Raw genomic sequence first — 25,166 nt, 5'->3', positions numbered from 1 at the left:
AGGACTACTTCCCATCCTTGGTCTTGTGCAACATAACCGTTATGGCCGTTGATAAGACAGCGTGTTGTAACATCATCAAAGGGACGAGGGTTACGTAATGTCCAACAGTCCCGTAATAATCTAAAAACCTCATTTCTTACCCCAATTACCGACTCCGTCACTTGTGGAAACGTTTTGTTTAATAGTTGTAGCCCGATGTTCTTGTTCTCACTTTGGTGAGAAGCGAACATTACTAATCCGTAAGCATAACATGCTTCTTTATGTTGCATGTTAGCCGCTTTTTCTAAATCACGAAGTCCAATATTCGGATATATTGAGTCAAAATAATTTCTTAACCCGTTGCGTAAAATAGCATTTGGGTTCCCCGCAATATATGCGTCAAAGTAAACACATCGTAACTTATGGGTTTCCCAATGTGATATCCCCCATCTTTCAAACGAAAGTCTCTTATAAACCAAGACATTCTTGGAACGTTCTTCGAATGTCTTACAAACTGATCTCGCCTTAAATAGTTGTGCCGAAGAATTCTGGCCGACTCTAGACAAGATTTCATCAATCATGTCTCCGGGTAGGTCTCTTAAAATATTGGGTTGTCTATCCATTTTGTGTTTTTAAACTGTAAAATAGACAAGAGTTAGATTCATAAAAAAAATACTTATTAATACAAGCAATTTTTACATATATCATAAAGCATAAGAACACTATATTACATATATTACACCACACGAATACAACTATCTTATTCCGACTCGCTCGTTTCTTCTTCTTCGGTTTTGGTTCGTTTTGCCAAGTTTCTAGGGATATATGATGTTCCCCTAATACGAGCCGTCGTTGTCCACATTGGTTTAGAAAAACCTGGTGGTTTAGAGGTTCCCGGGTCATTGTTACAACTTAAGGACTTCGGGGGTTGACGATACATATAAAGTTCATCGGGGTTGGAATTAGATTTCTCTATTTTTATGCCCTTTCCCTTATTATTTTCTTTTGCCTTTTTAAATTTAGTTGGGGTAATTTCTATAACATCATCGGAATTCTCGTCGGAATCCGATTCATCGGAGAATTGGTAATCCTCCCAATATTTTGCTTCCTTGGCGGAAACACCATTGACCATAATTAACTTTGGTCGGTTGGTTGAGGATTTTCTTTTACTTAACCGTTTTATTATTTCCCCCACCGGTTCTATTTCTTCATCCGGTTCCGATTCTTCTTCCGGTTCCGATTCTTCTTCCGGTTCCGACTCTTCTTCCGGTTCCTCTTCGGGAACTTGTGAATCAGTCCACAAATCATTCCAATTTACATTTGACTCTTCATTATTATTAGGTGAGTCAATGGGACTTGTTCTAGAGGTAGACATCTATCACATAATATCAAACACGTTAAGAGATTAATATATCACATAATATTCATATGTTAAAAATATATAGTTTCCAACAAAAATGTTAAGCAATCATTTTTAAAGAAAACACGGTCGAAGTCCAGACTCACTAATGCATCCTAACAAACTCGATAAGACACACTAATACAAATTTTCTGGTTCTCTAAGACCAACGCTCGGATACCAACTAAAATGTCCCGTTCTTATTGATTAAAAACGTTCCATATTAATTGATTTCGTTGCGAGGTTTTGACCTCTATATGAGACGTTTTTCAAAGACTGCATTCATTTTTAAACAAACCATAACCTTTATTTCATCAATAAAGGTTTAAAAAGCTTTACGTAGATTATCAAATAATGATAATCTAAAATATCCTGTTTACACACGACCATTACATAATGGTTTACAATACAAATATGTTACAACAAAATAAGTTTCTTGAATGCAGTTTTTACACAATATCATACAAGCATGGACTCCAAATCTTGTCCTTATTTAAGTATGCGACAGCGGAAGCTCTTAATAATCACCTGAGAATAAACATGCTTAAAACGTCAACAAAAATGTTGGTGAGTTATAGGTTTAACCTATATATATCAAATCGTAACAATAGACCACAAGATTTCATATTTCAATACACATCTCATACATAGAGATAAAAATCATTCATATGGTGAACACCTGGTAACCGACAATAACAAGATGCATATATAAGAATATCCCCATCATTCCGGGACACCCTTCGGATATGATATAAATTTCGAAGTACTAAAGCATCCGGTACTTGGGATGGGGTTTGTTAGGCCCAATAGATCTATCTTTAGGATTCGCGTCAATTAGGGTGTCTGTTCCCTAATTCTTAGATTACCAGACTTAATAAAAAGGGGCATATTCGATTTCGATAATTCAACCATAGAATGTAGTTTCACGTACTTGTGTCTATTTTGTAAATCATTTATAAAACGTGCATGTATTCTCATCCCAAAAATATTAGATTTTAAAAGTGGGACTATAACTCACTTTCACAGATTTTTACTTCGTCGGGAAGTAAGACTTGGCCACTGGTTGATTCACGAACCTATAACAATATATACATATATATTAAAGTATGTTCAAAATATATTTACAACACTTTTAATATATTTTGATGTTTTAAGTTTATTAAGTCAGCTGTCCTCGTTAGTAACCTATAACTAGTTGTCCACAGTTAGATGTACAGAAATAAATCGATAAATATTATCTTGAATCAATCCACGACCCAGTGTATACGTATCTCAGTATTGATCACAACTCAAACTATATATATTTTGGAATCAACCTCAACCCTGTATAGCTAACTCCAACATTCACATATAGAGTGTCTATGGTTGTTCCGAAATATATATAGATGTGTCGACATGATAGGTCGAAACATTGTATACGTGTCTATGGTATCTCAAGATTACATAATATACAATACAAGTTGATTAAGTTATGGTTGGAATAGATTTGTTACCAATTTTCACGTAGCTAAAATGAGAAAAATTATCCAATCTTGTTTTACCCATAACTTCTTCATTTTAAATCCGTTTTGAGTGAATCAAATTGCTATGGTTTCATATTGAACTCTATTTTATGAATCTAAACAGAAAAATTATAGGTTTATAGTCGGAAAAATAAGTTACAAGTCGTTTTTGTAAAGGTAGTCATTTCAGTCGAAAGAACGACGTCTAGATGACCATTTTAGAAAACATACTTCCACTTTGAGTTTAACCATAATTTTTGGATATAGTTTCATGTTCATAATAAAAATCATTTTCTCAGAATAACAACTTTTAAATCAAAGTTTATCATAGTTTTTAATTAACTAACCCAAAACAGCCCGCGGTGTTACTACGACGGCGTAAATCCGGTTTTACGGTGTTTTTCGTGTTTCCAGGTTTTAAATCATTAAGTTAGCATATCATATAGATATAGAACATGTGTTTAGTTGATTTTAAAAGTTAAGTTAGAAGGATTAACTTTTGTTTGCGAACAAGTTTAGAATTAACTAAACTATGTTCTAGTGATTACAAGTTTAAACCTTCGAATAAGATAGCTTTATATGTATGAATCGAATGATGTTATGAACATCATTACTACCTTAATTTCCTTGGATAAACCTACTGGAAAAGAGAAAAATGGATCTAGCTTCAATGGATCCTTGGATGGCTCGAAGTTCTTGAAGCAGAATCATGACACGAAAACAAGTTCAAGTAAGATCATCACTTGAAATAAGATTGTTATAGTTATAGAAATTGAACCAAAGTTTGAATATGATTATTACCTTGTATTAGAATGATAACCTACTGTAATAAACAAAGATTTCTTGAGGTTGGATGATCACCTTACAAGATTGGAAGTGAGCTAGCAAACTTGAAAGTATTCTTGATTTTATGAAACTAGAACTTTTGGAATTTATGAAGAACACTTAGAACTTGAAGATAGAACTTGAGAGAGTTCAATTAGATGAAGAAAATTGAAGAATGAAAGTGTTTGTAGGTGTTTTTGGTCGTTGGTGTATGGATTAGATATAAAGGATATGTAATTTTGTTTTCATGTAAATAAGTCATGAATGATTACTCATATTTTTGTAATCTTATGAGATATTTCATGCTAGTTGCCAAATGATGGTTCCCACATGTGTTAGGTGACTCACATGGGCTGCTAAGAGCTGATCATTGGAGTGTATATACCAATAGTACATACATCTAAAAGCTGTGTATTGTACGAGTACGAATACGGGTGCATACGAGTAGAATTGTTGATGAAACTGAACGAGAATGTAATTGTAAGCATTTTTGTTAAGTAGAAGTATTTTGATAAGTGTATTGAAGTCTTTCAAAAGTGTATAAATACATATTAAAACACTACATGTATATACATTTTAACTGAGTCGTTAAGTCATCGTTAGTCGTTACATGTAAGTGTTGTTTTGAAACCTTTAGGTTAACGATCTTGTTAAATGTTGTTAACCCAATGTTTATAATATCAAAAGAGATTTTAAATTATTATATTATCATGATATTATGATGTACGAATATCTCTTAATATGATATATATACATTAAATGTCGTTACAACGATAAACGTTACATATATGTCTCGTTTCAAAATCATTAAGTTAGTAGTCTTGTTTTTACATATGTAGTTCATTGTTAATATAATTAATGATATGTTTACTTATCATAATATCATGTTAACTATATATATAACCATATATATGTCATCATATAGTTTTTTTACAAGTTTTAACGTTCGTGAATCACCGGTCAACTTGGGTGGTCAATTGTCTATATGAAACCTATTTCAATTAATCAAGTCTTAACAAGTTTGATTGCTTAACATGTTGGAAACATTTAATCATGTAAATATCAATCTCAATTAATATATATAAACATGGAAAAGTTCGGGTCACTACATAACCCCTGGTCCGTAGACCTCACACTTCGCCGCGCTATGACCATTTCTTTTACACTTGTTGCAAAATTTGGTGCAGAACCCCGAGTGATTCTTTTCACACCTTTGGCATAGCTGCTTCTGATTGTTGTTGTTGTTGCGGTTATTATTGTTGTTGGGATGATTGTTGTAGTTGCTGTTGTTGTTGTTGTTGTTGTTGTTGTTGTTGTTATTGGGCCGTTTGTTGTAGTTGCGATTGATGTTGCGATTGTTGGGATAATTGTTGCGATTATTGTTGTAATTGCTGTTGTTGTTGTATTGGTGATTCTTATCACCGTTTTCCTCCCACTTTCTTTTGACTTGCTTCACATTGGCCTCTTCAGTAGTCTGTTCTTTAATTCTTTCTTCAATCTGGTTCACGAGTTTGTGAGCCATTCTACATGCCTGTTGTATGGAGGCGGGCTCGTGTGAACTTATATCTTCTTGGATTCTTTCCGGTAATCCTTTCACAAACGCGTCGATCTTCTCTTCCTCATCTTCGAATGCTCCCGGACACAATAGGCACAATTCTGTGAATCGTCTTTCGTACGTGGTAATATCAAATCCTTGGGTTCGTAACCCTCTAAGTTCTGTCTTGAGCTTATTGACCTCGGTTCTGGGACGGTACTTCTCGTTCATCAAGTGCTTGAATGCTGACCACGGTAGTGCGTACGCATCGTCTTGTCCCACTTGCTCTAGATAGGTATTCCACCATGTTAACGCAGAACCTGTGAAGGTATGCGTAGCGTACTTTACTTTGTCCTCTTCAGTACACTTACTTATGGCAAACACCGATTCGACCTTCTCGGTCCACCGTTTCAGTCCGATCGGTCCTTCGGTTCCATCAAATTCCAAAGGTTTGCAGGCAGTGAATTCTTTGTAGGTGCATCCTACACGATTTCCTGTACTGCTAGATCCAACGTTATTGTTGGTATGTAGCGTAGCCTGTACTGCGGCTATGTTTGAAGCTAGAAAAGTACGGAATTCCTCTTCATTCATATTCACGGTGTGTCGAGTAGTCGGTGCCATTTCCTTCAAAATAGTCAAATGGAACAAGTTAATCATACAGAATATTAAGAGTAGTTAATAGTATTTCGTAGCATAATATGAACTCATTTATAAAAGCTTTTTCTTCATATTAGCGTTTTATAAGTTTAAATTCGGGTAGTACCTACCCGTTAAGTTCATACTTAGTAGCTAATATACAATTCAACTACTACAATTCTATATGAAAAACTGATTATAATAATATTTCGTGTTCAAACTTTTACACAATATTTTACAAACTTACAATACCGCTTATTTTACATATAGCATGAAATATAGCACACAATAGATTTGATACAAGATGGTTGTGAAGAAAATTCTAGCTAGTACACAAGTCGTTCAGCAAAGGCAATAAAGACACGTAATTCATACGTCCAGAAACAAGTCATGCATTCTGGTTTTACTAGGATTACTTCCCATCCTTGGTCTTGTGGAACATAACCGTTATGGCCGTTGATAAGACAGCGTATTGTAACGTCGTCAAAGGTACGAGGGTTACGTAATGTCCAACAGTCCCGTAACAATCTAAAAACCTCATTTCTTACCCCAATTATCGACTCCGTCACTTGTGGGAACGTTTTGTTTAATAGTTGTAGCCCGATGTTCTTGTTCTCACTTTGGTGAGAAGCGAACATTACTAATCCGTAAGCATAACATGCTTCTTTATGTTGCATGTTAGCCGCTTTTTCTAAATCACGAAGTCCAATATTCGGATATATTGAGTCAAAATAATTTCTTAACCCATTGCGTAAAATAGCATTTGGGTTCCCCGCAATATATGTGTCAAAGTAAACACATCGTAACTTATGGATTTCCCAATGTGATATCCCCCATCTTTGGAACGAAAGCCTTTTATAAACCAAGGCATTCTTGGAACGTTCTTCGAATGTCTTACAAACTGATCTCGCCTTAAATAGTTGTGCCGAAGAATTCTGACCGACTCTAGACAAGATTTCATCAATCATGTCTCCGGGTAGGTCTCTTAAAATATTGGGTTGTCTATCCATTTTGTGTTTTTATACTGTAAAATAGACAAGAGTTAGATTCATAAAAAAAATACTTATTAATACAAGCAATTTTTACATATACCATAAAGCATAAGCACACTATATTACATATATTACACCACACGAATACAACTATCTTATTCCAACTCGCTTGTTTCTTCTTCTTCGGTTTTGGTTCGTTTTGCCAAGTTTCTAGGGATATATGATGTTCCCCTAATACGAGCCGTCGTTATCCACATTGGTTTAGAAAAACCTGGTGGTTTAGAGGTTCCCGGGTCATTGTTACAACTTAAGGACTTCGGGGGTTGACGATACATATAAAGTTCATCGGGGTTGGAATTAGATTTCTCTATTTTTATGCCCTTTCCCTTAATATTTTCTTTTGCCTTTTTAAATTCAGTTGGGGTAATTTCTATAACATCATCGGAATTCTCGTCGGAATCCGATTCATCGGAGAATTGGTAATCCTCCCAATATTTTGCTTCCTTGGCGGAAACACCATTGACCATAACTAACCTTGGTCGGTTGGTTGAGGATTTTCTTTTACTTAACCGTTTTATTATTTCCCCCACCGATTCTATTTCTTCATCCGGTTCCGATTCTTCTTCCAGTTCCGATTCTTCTTCCGGTTCCGACTCTTCTTCCGGTTCCTCTTCGGGAACTTGTGAATCAGTCCACGAATCATTCCAATTTACATTTGATTCTTCATTATTATTAGGTGAGTCAATGGGACTTGTTCTAGAGGTAGACATCTATCACATAATATCAAACGCGTTAAGAGATTAATATATCACATAATATTCACATGTTAAAAATATATAGTTTCCAACAAAATTTGTTAAGCAATCATTTTTTCAAGTAAACACGGTCGAAGTCCAGACTCACTAATGCATCCTAACAAACTCGATAAGACACACTAATGCAAAATTCTGGTTCTCTAAGACCAACGCTCGGATACCAACTGAAATGTCCCGTTCTTATTGATTAAAAACGTTCCATATTAATTGATTTCGTTGCGAGGTTTTGACCTCTATATGAGACGTTTTTCAAAGACTGCATTCATTTTAAAACAAACCATAACCTTTATTTCATCAATAAAGGTTTAAAAAGCTTTACGTAGATTATCAAATAATGATAATCTAAAATATCCTGTTTACACAAGACCATTACATAATAGTTTACAATACAAATATGTTACAACAAAATAAGTTTCTTGAATGCAGTTTTTACACAATATCATACAAGCATGGACTCCAAATCTCGTCCTTATTTAAGTATGCGACAGCGGAAGCTCTTAATAATCACCTGAGAATAAACATGCTTAAAACGTCAACAAAAATGTTGGTGAGTTATAGGTTTAACCTATATATATCAAATCATAATAATAGACCACAAGATTTCATATTTCAATACACATCCCATACATAGAGATAAAAATCATTCATATGGTGAACACCTGGTAACCGACATTAACAAGATGCATATATAAGAATATCCCCATCATTCCGGGACACCCTTCGGATATGATATAAATTTCGAAGTACTAAAGCATCCGGTACTTTGGATGGGGCTTGTGGGCCCGATAGATCTATCTTTAGGATTCGCGTCAATTAGGGTGTCTGTTCCCTAATTCTTAGATTACCAGACTTAATAAAAAAGGGCATATTCGATTTCGATAATTCAACCATAGAATGTAGTTTCACGTACTTGTGTCTATTTTGTAAAACATTTATAAAACTTGCATGTATTCTCATCCCAAAAATATTAGATTTTAAAAGTGGGACTATAACTCACTTTCACAGATTTTTACTTCGTCGGGAAGTAAGACTTGGCCACTGGTTGATTCACGAACCTATAATAATATATACATATATATCAAAGTATGTTCAAAATATATTTACAACACTTTTAATATATTTTGATGTTTTAAGCTTATTAAGTCAGCTGTCCTCGTTAGTAACCTACAACTAGTTGTCCACAGTTAGATGTACAGAAATAAATCGATAAATATTATCTTGAATCAATCCACGACCCAGTGTATACGTATCTCAGTATTGATCACAACTCAAACTATATATATTTTGGAATCAACCTCAACCCTGTATAGCTAACTCCAACATTCACATATAGAGTGTCTATGGTTGTTCCGAAATATATATAGATGTGTCGACATGATAGGTCGAAACATTGTATACGTGTCTATGGTATCTCAAGATTACATAATATACAATACAAGTTGATTAAGTTATGGTTGGAATAGATTTGTTACCAATTTTCACGTAGCTAAAATGAGAAAAATTATCCAATCTTGTTTTACCCATAACTTCTTCATTTAAAATTCGTTTTGAGTGAATCAAATTGCTATGGTTTCATATTGAACTCTATTTTATGAATCTAAACAGAAAAAGTATAGGTTTATAGTCGGAAAAATAAGTTACAAGTCGTTTTTGTAAAGGTAGTCATTTCAGTCGAAAGAACGACGTCTAGATGACCATTTTACAAAACATACTTCCACTTTGAGTTTAACCATAATTTTTGGATATAGTTTCATGTTCATAATAAAAATCATTTTCTCAGAATAACAACTTTTAAATCAAAGTTTATCATAGTTTTTAATTAACTAACCCAAAACAGCCCGCGGTGTTACTACGACGGCGTAAATCCGGTTTTACGGTGTTTTTTGTGTTTCCAGGTTTTAAATCATTAAGTTAGCATATCATATAGATATAGAACATGTGTTTAGTTGATTTTAAAAGGCAAATTAGAAGGATTAACTTTTGTTTGCGAACAAGTTTAGAATTAACTAAACTATGTTCTAGTGATTACAAGTTTAAACCTTCGAATAAGATAGCTTTATATGTATGAATCGAATGATGTTATGAACATAATTACTACCTTAAGTTCCTTGGATAAACCTACTGGAAAAGAGAAAAATGGATCTAGCTTCAATGGATCCTTGGATGGCTCGAAGTTCTTGAAGCAGAATCATGACACGAAAACAAGTTCAAGTAAGATCATCACTTGAAATAAGATTGTTATAGTTATAGAAATTGAACCAAAGTTTGAATATGATTATTACCTTGTATTAGAATGATAACCTACTGTAAGAAACAAAGATTTCTTGAGGTTGGATGATCACCTTACAAGATTGGAAGTGAGTTAGCAAACTTGAAAGTATTCTTGATTTTATGAAACTAGAACTTTTGGAATTTATGAAGAACACTTAGAACTTGAAGATAGAACTTGAGAGAGATCAATTAGATGAAGAAAATTGAAGAATGAAAGTGTTTGTAGGTGTTTTTGGTAATTGGTGTATGGATTAGATATAAAGGATATGTAATTTTGTTTTCATGTAAATAAGTCATGAATGATTACTCATATTTTTGTAATTTTATGAGATATTTCATGCTAGTTGCCAAATGATGGTTCCCACATGTGTTAGGTGACTCACATGGGCTGCTAAGAGCTGATCATTGGAGTGTATATACCAATAGTACATACATCTAAAAGCTGTGTATTGTACGAGTACGAATACGGGTGCATACGAGTAGAATTGTTGATGAAACTGAACGAGGATGTAATTGTAAGCATTTTTGTTAAGTAGAAGTATCTTGATAAGTGTATTGAAGTCTTTCAAAAGTGTATAAATACATATTAAAACACTACATGTATATACATTTTAACTGAGTCGTTAAGTCATCGTTAGTCGTTACATGTAAGTGTTGTTTTGAAACCTTTAGGTTAACGATCTTGTTAAATGTTGTTAACCCAATGTTTATAATATCAAATGAGATTTTAAATTATTATATTATCATGATATTATCATGTATGAATATCTCTTAATATGATATATATACATTAAATGTCTTTACAACGATAATCGTTACATATATGTCTCGTTTAAAAATCATTAAGTTAGTAGTCTTGTTTTTACATATGTAGTTCATTGTTAATATACTTAATGACATGTTTACTTATCATAGTATCATGTTAACTATATATATATCCATATATATGTCATCATATAGTTTTTACAAGTTTTAACGTTCGTGAATCACCGGTCAACTTGGGTGGTCAATTGTCTATATGAAACATATTTCAATTAATCAAGTCTTAACAAGTTTGATTGCTTAACATGTTGGAAACATTTAATCATGTAAATATCAATCTCAATTAATATATATAAACATGGAAAAGTTCGGGTCACTACACTCTTGACACCATACAAGTAATGGCGCCAAATTTTCAACGCATGTACCACCGCCGCCAACTCAAGATCATGAGTCGGATATCTCGTTTAGTGTTCCTTTAACTGTCGAGAGGCATAAGCGATGACTTTACCTCTTTGCATAAGAACACACCCGAGCCCGTTTAGAGAAGCATCACAATAAACCGTCATATCTTCCACACCTTCCGGCAATACTAACACCGGAGCTTGGCACAACTTCTCTTTTAACAATTGAAAAGCAATTTCTTGCTCGTTTTCCCAATTAAATTTAGCATTCTTCCTCGTCAATTTCGTCAATGGAGAAGCAATCTTGGAAAATTTTTGGATAAACCGACGATAATAACCGGCTAATCCGAGAAAACTTCGAATTTCCGTAGGCGTAGTCGGTCGTCCCCAACTCTTCACCGTCTCGATCTTCCCCGGATCCACTTGAACGCCGTCTTTGTTCACAATATGACCAAGGAATTGGACTTCCCTTAGCCAAAATTCACATTTGGAGAACTTTGCATACAACTTCTCCTTTCGTAACGTCTTCAATACTTCACGCAAATGACGCTCATGTTCGTTCATACTTTTCGAGTAGACTAGTATGTCGTCAATGAACACTATTACCGACTTGTCCAACATAGGTTGGCACACTCAGTTCATAAGATCCATGAATGCCGCCGGTGCATTCGTAAGACCAAAAGGCATCACCACAAATTCAAAATGCCCATAACGTGTTCGAAAGGCCGTTTTCTCGATGTCTTCCTCACGGACCCGCATTTGGTGATAGCTGGACCGTAGGTCGATTTTAGAGAAATACATTGCACCTTGGAGTTGGTCAAACAAATCGTCAATCCTAGGCAAAGGATAACGATTCTTGATCGTCACTTTGTTCAACTCCCGATAATCGATGCACATCCGCATACTACCATCCTTCTTCTTTACGAACAATACCGGAGCGCCCCACGGCGAAGCACTCGGTCGAATAAAACCCTTTTCGAGTAAATCTTGGATTTGATTTAACAACTCTTGCATTTCCGTCGTTGCTAAACGATAAGGAGTTTTAGCAATGGGGGTAGCCCCCGGAACCAACTCAATGCGAAATTCAACTTGTCTTTCCGCCGGAACACCCGGTAACTCATCCGGAAAAACGTCTTCAAATTCATTAACCACCGGAATTTCACGAATGGGTGGTGGCTCATTACGAGTATCAACAACATGAGCAAGGAAAGCCATGCCACCAGTAACAACAAAGGGACGTGCCCGTGCAAAAGTGCATATCGGCACCGGTCTCCTTCGCTTCTCACCATGAATAACCATCTCTCCCCCACTAGGGGTCTTCACACGAATAAACTTATCATGGCATGCAATATCGACTCTATAACGATCGAGCCAATTCATACCAGCAACAATATCAAAATCACCCAAGGTCATCGGAATAAGATCAATTTCAAAACTTTCGGCACCAAACACAACATTACAATTTTTACACACATCAACCACTAGCGTCGTATTGCCATTCGCTATTTCAACTTCTACCGGACGACTCAACTTTACTAGCGGTTTATTTAACTTAGGCACAAATCTTGGAGACACGAAAGACAAATTAGCACCACTATCAAAAAGTATCCGTGCCGGATTAGAGTTAACCATGAATGTACCTGAAACGACTTCATTAGATTGTTTGGCTTCTTCGTTTGTCATCAAATAATTTCGACCTCTAGCCGTCCCCGCCGCCTTCTCTAACCGTTTAACATTATCCTTATTCAATTCGGGACATTCCATCCTCCTGTGCCCCTCCTTACCACAATTATAGCAAGTGAGTTTTGGTGTTGAGGTCGCACTTGTACAATCACGAGCCATGTGCCCATGTTGCCCACAATTATAGCATTTGGGCCCAAAACCCCCGGACGCACCCTTCTTCACACTACCAACGCTCTCAGAACCCTTCTTGCTCTTCTTATTGGAAAAGTTCGATTGACTCGAATTCTCGAACTTCCTCTTACCAAAAGTAAAACCACCCTTTCTTATCACAAGCGCTTCAAAACCTTTAGCCATATTAAACAACTCATCGAAGCTTTTCACCACGTTCTTACTAATCTTTTCTTGATAACTATCATTCAAAGTTCGATAGAAATCTTCCTTCAACATCTTATCATTCCCGACATACTCCGGGCAAAATTGGGTCTTGGACAAAAACACGGATTTGAGAGTGTTCAAATCTAACGACCCTTGCCTCAAGGAACGTAGCTCGTCCTTAAGCCTTGTAAGATCGGCCGAAGTTCGGTATTCATCGAAAAACTCCGCTTTGAATTCGTCCCAAGTGAAGTCCATACATTGCACTTCATCATAAAGATGGATTTTCACGTCCCACCATAACTTAGCATCGCCCCTTAACATGCTAGACCCGTACCTTGTCTTCTTATCGAGAGGACATTCGCAAGTACGGAACGCCCCCTCCATATCGGAGATCCAACGGGCACTTTTAAGAGGATCTCTTTCACCCTCAAAAGTGGGAGGTTGAGAATCCTTGAAGTTCTTGTAGAAAAAGTCCCGTCTACCCACATTATCATCATGAAGAACGGCCTTGACTTGCTCTTTGACTACATTGACTAATTGCTCGTCAATCGAGTCTAGAAACATCTTCTTAATCTCCTCAAGATATTCTGCCTTTTGACGTTTAAAGATGGCCTCAACCTTGGCCGTGAACTCGGGGTCCTCACTCGTGCCCCCATTATCGGTGTCGTGTCTGTTTCTCATCTTCATTCTATAAAACGGAATAGGTTAAAAGGCGAAACACAAGGACATAACACGTATATGTACATATACACCACACTATCCCATCTCGCTCAACAATCGTCGTACATCGCTTGTTTGACACGATTTGCACCCGTAATAATGGTAGCTAGTCATTACTACGCGAGCACGTCGCATTAACTTGCTAGTACAACATCTATCTCGCTTGATGATTGCAACACATAACACAAACAAACAGCGCATGATTAATTCACATAAACCTATGCACTAACCAAATTCCGATCCGACCCAAAGTCCTACAAGTCCCGCATAACACGCACACAAAAAGTCTAAGTCTAGGCGCCTATCTCAAGTCACCTAAATCCCTTAGACCATGCTCTGATACCACTTGTAACAACCCAAACCAACCCACGACTAAACCGCGTGAAATGCAAAATAAAAAAAAAATTAACTGTCCAGCAACTGGCGCGGCGTGCCAGGAAGGCCGCGCGGCGCGCCGAAGTGGTCTGTCCCAAAAGTCCTTAAATGCGAAAAAGATCGACTAGTTCCCGACATTTTTAGGCGAAACGCTTTTAACCACACATTCAAATATGTAAAACTAACACGATTCAAACATAAAAATGATGTTTTACAAGCGGGGCCCACACGACCCGAAATACAAGTTTAATACAATTTCTGAGTTTCGACCACCAAAAAGTTTAAGTACCAAACTACACTAGGAGCATGGCGTTTGGGATTAAACTACCCACGTCTCGGTCAAACTCCCAAAAGTCAACACATCCAAAAGCGTCCCCTACAATAAAGCGAGATCTCTAGTCCAAGGTAATGCCCTTACCCTTATCCACCATCGAACCTATAAAAAGGGTAAACAACGAGAGGGTAAGCAACGCTTAGTGAATGCAATAATTATACATATACATATATAATATACCTACTTGCACCCACTTACACACACCATAATATCGCTAGTATAAACAATTAGCATACCGAACTCCAAGTAAGCTATACGCTACCCAATACCGCAACTAGCAATGTCAATATCATAAGCTCCAATAATATAATACGATATCTCACAACATATATATAACAACTATATGGTTAACCATAAACGCGTCTTGGTGCTACCAGCTCCGTGGTTCACACCGTACGAAATGCTGTGACGCTACCGGCTCCGTGGTTCACGTCACTACGCATTTGAGTCATACTCTTTTATAGTGCTACCGGCTCCGTGGTTCACACTTTGGTGCTACCGGCTCCGTGGTTCACACCTCATTTTATAGTGCTACCGGCTCCGTGGTTCACACTCCGATGCTACCGGCTCCATGGTTCACATCTCAAACATGCACTATGATGCTACCAGCACCGTAGTTCACATCATAGCACGTTCACATACACCCTATGGCATTCCCGGCTCCGTAGGTCACACCATAGCTTACAAATATATATACCATATACATACGTGTATAATTATTCCACTCACCTCCAAGTCTTGTGAAAGGATACCCGAGCTTGCAAGACCTCAAAATAATGTACCTAACATATTATCCACATCATCAAACGCAAACTCAAGTCGGTCAACCAAACCCTTTCACCATTCTAAGCCATTTTGACCCAAGGTGCAAATTTCAACCCATTTGCACCCTTAACCCTAATTTGGGTCAACACACACCAAAACCCTAATCATTCGTCAAGATGGGTTTAAAACACATTTAGGTCACAAGGCTAACTCGTTTTCATACTTGCTAGGCCACTTAGGTCATTAAGGACTCATTTGACCCATTTCAAGGTCAACACACCCATTTGGGTCATCCATACCCAATAACACCCATTTACATATTATTAAAGTGTTCTAGCAACTAACTAACCAAATTTAAGACTCAAAAGTCCAATTAACACATTCAAACCCTAGGTTAGTCATCAATGAGCCTTCATAACCCATATTCACCCAAAATCCCCAAAATACTAACAAAATGGGTCTTTGGTTCATCACTAGCCCAAACCCTAACCCTTAAAGCAATTAAAGTAAGAAATTGGGTTTTATAACTCACCAACACAATCACCACGTAGCTATCGACTAGATGAACGGCTTTATAACTTGCACCAAGACCCGATTCAACCTCTTTCACCCTTTAATGGAGCTCTCTCTCTCTCTCAAGGATTTCACTCTCTCACTAAAATTCAATTGGAGGAGATAAGGTTGTTGTGGGAGTAGTAAATGAGCTCCCCAAAACTGATCTAGGGTATTAAATTCGGCCCCAAAGTGAAATTACACAATTGCCCTCAAAATATCTATTTTAAAAAGAAGTAAGGAATCTGTCGCAGACAGATGGCGCGGTGCGCCACCAGGCCGCGCGGCGCGCGACACCTCCAGTTCAGCTTCTTTCTTGCTTTTAAATATATACAACCAAAACCCCGTTTCAAGTATCCTACATTACACTTATATACACTACAAATACTCGGGTCTTACAACAGCCTAGTCCGTCCAGAAATATGCTCAGGTTGGACGAAATCAAAGCAGAAAGAGCTGGGCGAGAGGCTGGGCTAAACCTGGGCGGCCTCCGTGCCATTGGTGCCCAGGCTGGACTAGTGTGGGCGAGATCCTGGGCGTAACCATTGGGAGCCCCCTTAGAAGAGTAAAAGGTTAAAATAGGTGTGTGAGGATCAAAAAAGGGTGTGTTAGAATCATCCCCCATATCTAATAGACAAAAGTCATGAATAGTAATTAGGGGTTTTTTTTTGATTTTTCACTTCTTTTTTTTTAACTAAATTTCATTTCACCAACAAAGTCCCCCACATTTTTTTCAAAAATTCAAATCGACCTTTCAAACAGGAGGGTAAAGTGTCAAATAATCATTTTCATAAAAAAATCTTAAATAAACTCCACCCAAATATTCAACGGGTCATATCTTCTCGCTCGCAACGACACCATCGTTAAACTCAAAATAATTTTAGGAACACAATGTCACTAACTATATGCAAAACGGACGCTTTTTAAAAAACGCTAAATATTTGGGGTACTTTTCATACACGTTGATTTTGCTAAATATTTTGGGTACTTTTCATACACGTTGATTTTATGTTAAATTTTTAAAAGTCGAAAATTCCATAGCGAAACGCGAAATACACGTTGATTTTACGTTAAATTTTTAAAAGTCGAAAATTTCATAGCGAAACGCGAAGATGCACATATATTGTTAATTTGAAATAACGCTTCAACGACATCATCGTTAGCCACGAAATAATTTTACAAACTAACCGAAATAAAATACATTGAAAACCGAACCTCCGACGCGAAGCGAGGGTTCGAAAACTAGTTAGCATTATAGAATAGAATTTTTTAGTATTTGATAAAAAGTTTGTTCTTTATGTGTAACATTATTATGGTTCCATGGACAAAATTATTCCTTTGGGCTGACTTTCAACTTATTTGAGACCATTAAAATCAGCTCGGTTGGGCAGGGACTCGTCAATATCTTCAAGGTCTAATACTGACGAGGTTAGTTGACTTAGTTCCCAAGCATCAAACGCATAAAAATAACAAGAATGTTGTACATCTGATTGGATTGTTTGTACATAACTGTTTTTGCCATCTTATGCATAAAAATTTTCTAGGAAATTAAATTAAAGTGTTAATAAAAACCATTTGTGATTTAGTCATTCTTTCAAATTGCAATGATCAATTTAATTATTCACATAAGAGAACACAACATGAAAGTTCTCAAAATAAGCCAAAACTATCCTTTTCAAATGTATAATTACATTTTTGCTTGTAACAATTCCTATGAAAAGTTCTAATAGTTCCCTTTTCTAACTACATATACCAAATCTACCAAAACAATATAAACAAAACTAGTAAATAGTAAACATGATCACCAATTTTACTTGAAGAACTAGTCCCATATACAATTGCAAATCTTGGATTCTCAACCTTGTTGCATACTTTTACTTGACCCAAACCATCACTCCTTTTGTTAAATGACTTAACTACCCCTTCATCCATACACAACTCTTTGTTCCCATTTACCCTCAACTTCCTTCCAATTTTACCCATAAACTTTGCATCAAATGGTAACCTCCCACTCAAATTATTATTTTCCAAATTTAACTCATTCAACAACCCTAATTTCTCAAACTCTTTTGGTACTCCCCCTATTAACTTATTATTATCAAGGCCCAAATAACTCAAATTCCCCAAAAATGTACCCATTGATGATGGAATCACTCCAACTAGCCCAACCCTTGATAACCCAATTTCCTGAATGCCCCTCAAGTTTTCCCAAATGTCAGGAATCACCCCTCCTAATTCATTCCCACTCAAAAACACCCCTTTTATTTTACTCATTTTAGATAAAAACAAAGGGACCCCACCTCCCACAAATCTGTTATCACTCAAATCCAAAAACTCTAAACCCCTTAAACCCTTCATCGTCGCCGGAATATCACCGGAAAATTCATTTCCACTCAAATCAAGTTTCAGCAAATTTTCCATCTCCCCAATTGACTCCGGCAATTTTCCGGTGAACCCATTTTGACTAATGTCAAAAAGTTTAAGCTTTTCCATCTTTGAAAATATTTCCGGCAAGTTTCCGGTGAACCCATTTCTTGAAAGTGTAGCTTCTTCTAAAGTCACCAACTCACCAAACGCAACCGGAATCTTGCCGGAAACATTACTTCCGGTAATTATCAACCGCCGTAAACTCTTCATCTCACCAATATCATCCCCCAACGAACCAAACAAACCCGGGTTATCAATAAACACAAGCTCCTCAAGACCCAACCCGACCCGGAAAAAATCATTCACCAAAACGGGCCGGGTCATGAAGCACTGATAGAAAAAAAGTTTCTTAAGGTAAGGAAAAGATGAAAATACTTTCGGGTCAAATAATGTTGTGTTTGGTGTACAAGTCGGGTTCGGGTTGAAATCAGATACAAACCCGAAATGTAATTCACTAATGTGTAAAGTTTGTGTCTTGGGAATGTAGTCACAAACGACGCCGTGTGGGGCTGATGAGCAGAGGTCGTCAGGGTAAAGTGTGCGATATGGGATGACTGAGTTGAGTGATTCGAGAACTCGGTAGACGGATTCTTGTTCGAGTGAGTTGAGAACCAGTTGTGAGTCAACGAACTGGGAAATTGTTAGTGTTGTGAAAATGAAGAATGCGAGAGAAAATAGCTGAGTGAATGACATTTTGAGATGTGTGTGAAATTTAGGGAGCACGAAAATGTATATTGTCTGTGTTTGATGGTGGTGGGAAAATATATAGACACACATGTTGAGTTTTTTTTTTTTTTTTTTAAATATTAATAATTTGTATTGTTTATTTTATATTATTATTATTTTTTGAAGAAAAAAAAACGAATATTTTATAACAAAAAAAAGAAAAGAAAGATTTAGTGGTTATTATAAAATTTAGTGGTTATTATAAATGTATGGTAAATTATGCATGTTCGAATTTTAAATGAGAATCTTAATAAGTCCTATTATAAATTAAATTATTATATTATATAAATGAAAAGATCTTTAAGGTTGTGTTAAAATTTCTAAATTGATACTCCCTCCATCTCAAAAAAAAATTTGACTTTTTGTTGAATTTAAAATATAGTGACGAATTGTCTAAAACGAACATAATAATCATATGACTTTTTGACATAAAAAATACAAATATAGTTTCAAAAAACAACATAATATATGATGATAATATATATATATATATATATATATATATATATATATATATATATATATATATATATATATATATATATATATATATATAGGGGCAGGATCAATGGGAAGTAACCAATCGGGAGGAAGCAAAAAAAAATCGTTTTTTTGGAAAAAAAAAATTTCCGGCATCAAGATCACACGAAAATATGAACATTTAGAAATGTCACTTCGTGATGAATGTTATTATTTATGCGGGAAAACGATCGACAAAAATAACATTCAAGATAATATTGTTCGTGAAGAATGTTGACGTTTTTTTTCATGTTTTGTGAAGTAAAATTTAGCCCGATTTAGAGTTTAGGGTTTAGGGTTTGGTGCCAAACCCTAAACCCTAAACCCTAAATTTCTAAACCCTAATATCTAAACCCTATAAACCCTAATATCTAAACCCTAAGAGTTAAAACCTCAACATACGCTCGAAAAACACGATAATTGTTATATATTATTTCTTCGAGCGTTTTTCCGCCAAAATAAAAATATTTATCACAAAGTGTCTTTATTAAATTTTCATATTTTTATCTCATCTATAATGTTCGTGAACAAAGTTTTTTTCAAAAAACGAAAAAAAAAAACTTTTTGCTTCCCCCGCTTATATATATATATATATATATATATATATATATATATATATATATATATATATATACTAAAATGCGTGATAGTATAAGGATCGGGTCCCTTAGCGTGGTTCGGGTTTTCGTCAGAAACTACGTGTGCACGTGAAAAATGATCGGTAATTAATTTTAATGTTAGTTGTAAATTGTACCGGTAAATAGGAGGAAAAAAAAAAGATGTAAAAACCTGCGGGGAAGAAATAAAGAAACAAACAAAAGCGATTCATCGTTCCAACAAATTCCGCCGTCGCCGCCGACCAAACTGTCATTCGTTTGCTACCTTTGAAAACGATGTTTCCGTGAAAAAGTCTAAGCATACGGTAACAGTCATCTCTTCTGTACACGTGGCGATATATTATTTGAAAAGTTGTACTCCAATGTGTGAGGGTGAGGGAGTGAAAACAATACGGAGTAAAATTTGTTACGTTTCTGGGTAAATTATTGTCGAGTGGCAGGGTGAATTTCCTTGTCGGGGACCACACGACAGCCTCTTCCCTAAAATTTTTTGGAATTTTGTTTTTTTAACAAAGAACGAAATATAAAATATACTAATCAACAATCTAGCCACCAAAGTGGTAGCCAAGCCCATTTACGAAAAAAGGCACCCATTGATCCTTTATATGATTTAGATCGTTGGTCCCCCTAAAGCAAAAATCTAAAACATTTTCAGTGCAGCGTACATAAATGCTTATAAACCGTTAGGTTTGATTTTTTGACTAGTAGAAGAAATGTTTTTTTGCTTAGTCTCACATCGGTGGATGGAAAGAGTGGGAAGTAATCTCTTTGGTTATAAAAGGAGCTTATGGGATTACTTCCAAATTGCACCAATCAATACACTTTAAGTATTTGATTATTTCTTTCTTTCTTACCCTTGTTTGAGAGTTGTATTAGTTAAATATTTTGGAGAGTGTAGTTGACTTAAGAGAGTCGTCTATATCATTGTAACAATTTGTGATATAGTGTATTTCTCTCTTTGGGGGCCGGTGGTTTTTCTCCTGTTTTTGAGTTTCCACGTTAAATCTTGTGTTGTGTATTGTTCTTATTTCTTTACTGTTTATTGTTGGGCTGGGTGGTGGGAATTAGTGAGGCTGTAATTTCCCAACAACTGGTATCAGAACGTCAGGTTTGATGGGGGTCTCGGTTATAGGAGTCGGAGTATGCTCTGTGGTTGCCACGGGAGTGGATCGTCCACATCAGAAACGAGTTCTATTGATCGTATAGGGTATCTGGTTAGACAATATTTTTTTTGATTCGTAGTAATAGTTGGATTTGTTAGTGGCGAGTTGTGGATTTCCGATTTAAAGGGTCCTGGCTATCTGCTACATCTTTTGGCTATTCGAAACGTGAGCAAAATCAGAGAAAGTGTTGTTTATAGGATACGGATACGATGTCGAAGTTCAGTCCAATGAGGTTTGATGTAGAGAAATTTGATGGGATGATCAATTTTGGCTTATGGCAGGTTCAAGTCAAGGATGTGTTGATTCTGTCTGGGTTACACAAGGCATTGAAAGGTAAACCCACCTTTGTTCCCGGCAGTGATTCTAGCAGTAAGTTCGATGAAGAAGAATGGGATGATATGGATTTGAGGGCAGCAAGTGCGATTCGTTTGTGTCTTGCAAAGAACGTGCTTGCAAATGTGCACGGGTTATCAACGGCAAAGGAGCTTTGGGTTAAACTAGAGCAGTTATACCAGGGCAAGGGCATCTCAAATCGGTTGTGTCTTAAAGAACAATTTCATACTCTGCGTATGGATGGGGGGTTCAAAGATTTCAGATCATCTAAGTATTCTTAACGGTATTGTTTCAGAACTGGAGGCTATTGGAGTTAAAACGGATGATGAAGATAAAGCTTTGAGGTTGATATTATCTTTATCATCGTCTTATGAACACATGAAACCTATTTTGATGTATGGGAAGAAAACTCTGAAGTTTGAAGACGTTACTAGCAAGCTCCTATCCGAGGAGAAAAGACTGGAAGGTAATGGGGTCTCGTCATCAGGAGATACGATAGTGTTATGTTCGGATAGGCGAAAGAGAAACTCTGAGAAGAATCTGGTATGCTGGAGGTGCGGGAAGACTGAGCATGTAAGGGTTAATTGTCCAGGTGGAGCTAATCCGACAAATGGCTTCAAAGACGCTAACATTGTCTCCGTTGTTACGGAGAGTGACGAATTCCTCTGAAGTCACACCATCCTCATGGTGTGTCCGCGCCACCATGGAAGAGATGTTCGTTAGCAGTTCAACAATTGCACATGGGCATTGGTTTGGCATTGATGCAGGTTGTGTGGTGGAAATTTCGATGTTGTAGCTGATGAAACTTCCAGGGAAAGCCAAACAGGAAGTTGCACCACAAAGTTTCAGCTGGTTGTTCAACAATATGTGCCGAGGTGAAATGCTTGGAATGTGATATTCTAAGTGCTATACTCTTAATGGTGGAGTATGATAATTCTTGTTAAGAGTTATGATTGTCTGTGATGACAATGATTGTCGGGTCTTGACAATGTTCGATGAAGATGCAAGTTTTGTCTCTTGGGAGATAATGTCAACGACATGAAGATGAGGATCTTGAAGTTGTCGTCGAGGAAGCGTCTACATTGGTTATCCTTGTAATGTGGAAGCATGGTTATCTTCTTCTATCTAAAAGGTGGAGATTTGTTGGTTTGATTTTTTGGCTAGTAGAAGAAATGTTTTTTGCTTAGTCTCACATTGGTGGATGGAAAGAGTGGTGATGTGCGTAGAGGTGTATATCAAATACCTTATATTTTACTAGGAAAAACTATTAAATACGATACAATTTTACACAAGATATTTATTTATTTATAGAATGGATATACCTAAACCTTGCTACAACACTTATAGGCAGTGTACCTAATCGTATAGTAGTGTAGTTTTTAGTAAGTCCGGTTCGTTCCACAGGGAAATCTTTTAAACAAAGCTTAATGCTATATTAGTTTTAATTTATAAAAATACAAATATATATAAGTAATATTATTATTATAAAAAGGGGGGTTTTTACCGTTTAATGACCGGTTTGTCGATTTTTAAAACTTTTAGTAGCAGTTAAAACCTAATGTAAAATTTTAAATAAATAAAAGACTTAATTTAAAGCGTAAAGTAAATAACGATAATTAAATTGCGATAAAATAAACTTGCGATAATTAAATAGTATGATAATTAAAAGTGCAATTAAATACAATGACAATAAATAAAAGTGCGATAATTAGAAGTGCAATTAAATATGAAAATAAAGGAATTATGCTTATTTAAACTTCCGTAATCATGATGTTTGACGTGTTGATTTTAGTTTATTCCCATGGTTTAATTGTTCTTTGTCCTGGATTATTCAATATGTCCGTCTGGTTTTTGTCCATAACAGTCCATCAGTCATAAATATAAAGTGCGAGTGTTCTCGTCAAATTATCCTTATACCCGAAGTCAAATATTCCAACTAATTGGGGACTTAAACTGTAACAAGGTTTTAATACTTTGTTTAATAATTACACCAGGATATCGACTGCGCGTAACCCAAGGTTTTAATACTTTGTTATCAATTATGCCAAGTGTCCTTGTACATAATTTCACCCCTGTTTTAATAATTCCATAGACTATTAATCTATTCCCGTGTCCGGTTAAATGAACGATTATTCGTACATATAAATATCCCGCCCATCGTGTCCGATCGAGCGTATATGATTATTTATAGGGACGTCCAATTGTAAATCTTTATATTAAAATTAACAAACTATCATTTAGTTAAACAAATATAAAGCCCATTAATAGCCCATAGTCTAATTTCCACAAGTGTCGTTCTTTTGTCCAAACCCCAATTATGGTACAAAGCCCAATTACCCAAATTTAAATATTTAGCCCAACATCATGATTACTTCGTTTTAAATAAGTATAATAATAACTTAGCTACGAGACATTAATGTAAAAAGGTTGAACATAACTTACAATGATTAAAAATAACGTAGCGTTACACGGACAGAATTTCGACTTACACCCTTACAACATTCGCTAACATACCCTTATTATTAGAATTAAAATTAAAATTAAAATTAAAATTATAATATATATATATATATATATATTATACGTTGAGTAAGAAGAAGGAAAAAGATGATGTGTTTGATGTTCACCAAACTGCGAATTTTATAGGCATGTGGGCTGGAAAAGGGGCTCATGCGATCGCATGAGTTTTGCTCCTCCAGGCCATGCGATCACATGACCAGCTGGGGAGGCTCACATGTTGCTGTTTTCTTCTGCCGACGGTTTTAATAATATAATATAATATATATATTAATTTTAAGAATTAATTATATATTATATTATATTCATGTGCATAGTTGACTTGTAATTTTTAGTCCGTTGCGTCGAGCGTTGAGAGTTGACTCTGGTCCCGGTTCCGGATTTTCGAACGTCCTTGCGTACAATTTAATATCTTGTATTTTGCGTTTCGAATCTTGTACTCTTGTAATTTTGAGACGTTTATCATCAATAATTGGAACCTCTTTGATTGTACTTTGTACTTTTGAGCTTTTTGGTCGTTTGCGTCTTTAATTCGTCGAATCTGTCTTTTGTCTTCACCTTTTATTATTTAAACGAATATCACTTGTAAATAGAACAATTGCAACTAAAAGCTTGTCTTTCTTGAGGGATAATGCTATGAAATATATGTTCGTTTTTAGCATTATCAAATATTCCCACACTTGAGCGTTGCTTGTCCTCAAGCAATATAGTCATGAAATATACTAGAATCACTTCTTTATTCTTCACACTTTGTACATCAGTGATTTCTATACGGCGGTATGAACAATGGTAGTAACGATGTGGTTTACAGTCTCACATGACTATGAAAATTTAGATCCATTAAGGAAATTGGATCTTTATGAAAATATTTGATCTTTTGAAAATTAAATCTAGCTTTTACCCTAGATAAGTTTTCCGGAATAACCCTTCACCGGTGTTTG

General features: G+C 35.9%; 1 protein-coding gene across 1 annotated transcript; it reads right to left on the bottom strand.

Moving 5' to 3' along the window:
• Nucleotides 1-17,681: 17,681 nt before the first annotated feature.
• On the bottom strand, nt 17,682-19,043 carry LOC139874596 (uncharacterized). The gene has a single exon (XM_071862004.1). The coding sequence runs from the start codon at nt 19,041-19,043 to the stop codon at nt 17,682-17,684; it is 1,362 nt and encodes a 453-aa protein (XP_071718105.1).
• Nucleotides 19,044-25,166: the final 6,123 nt, after the last annotated feature.

This window comes from Rutidosis leptorrhynchoides, chromosome 11, assembly GCF_046630445.1.
Source record: "Rutidosis leptorrhynchoides isolate AG116_Rl617_1_P2 chromosome 11, CSIRO_AGI_Rlap_v1, whole genome shotgun sequence".
NCBI classification, from domain to species: domain Eukaryota; kingdom Viridiplantae; phylum Streptophyta; class Magnoliopsida; order Asterales; family Asteraceae; genus Rutidosis; species Rutidosis leptorrhynchoides.
This window is presented reverse-complemented; position numbering and strand designations above follow the sequence as displayed.

Coding starts and splice junctions, on each gene's coding strand:
- LOC139874596 (XM_071862004.1), bottom strand. CDS start 19,043: ATGTCATTCACTCAGCTATTTTCTCTCGCATTCTTCATTTTCACAACA.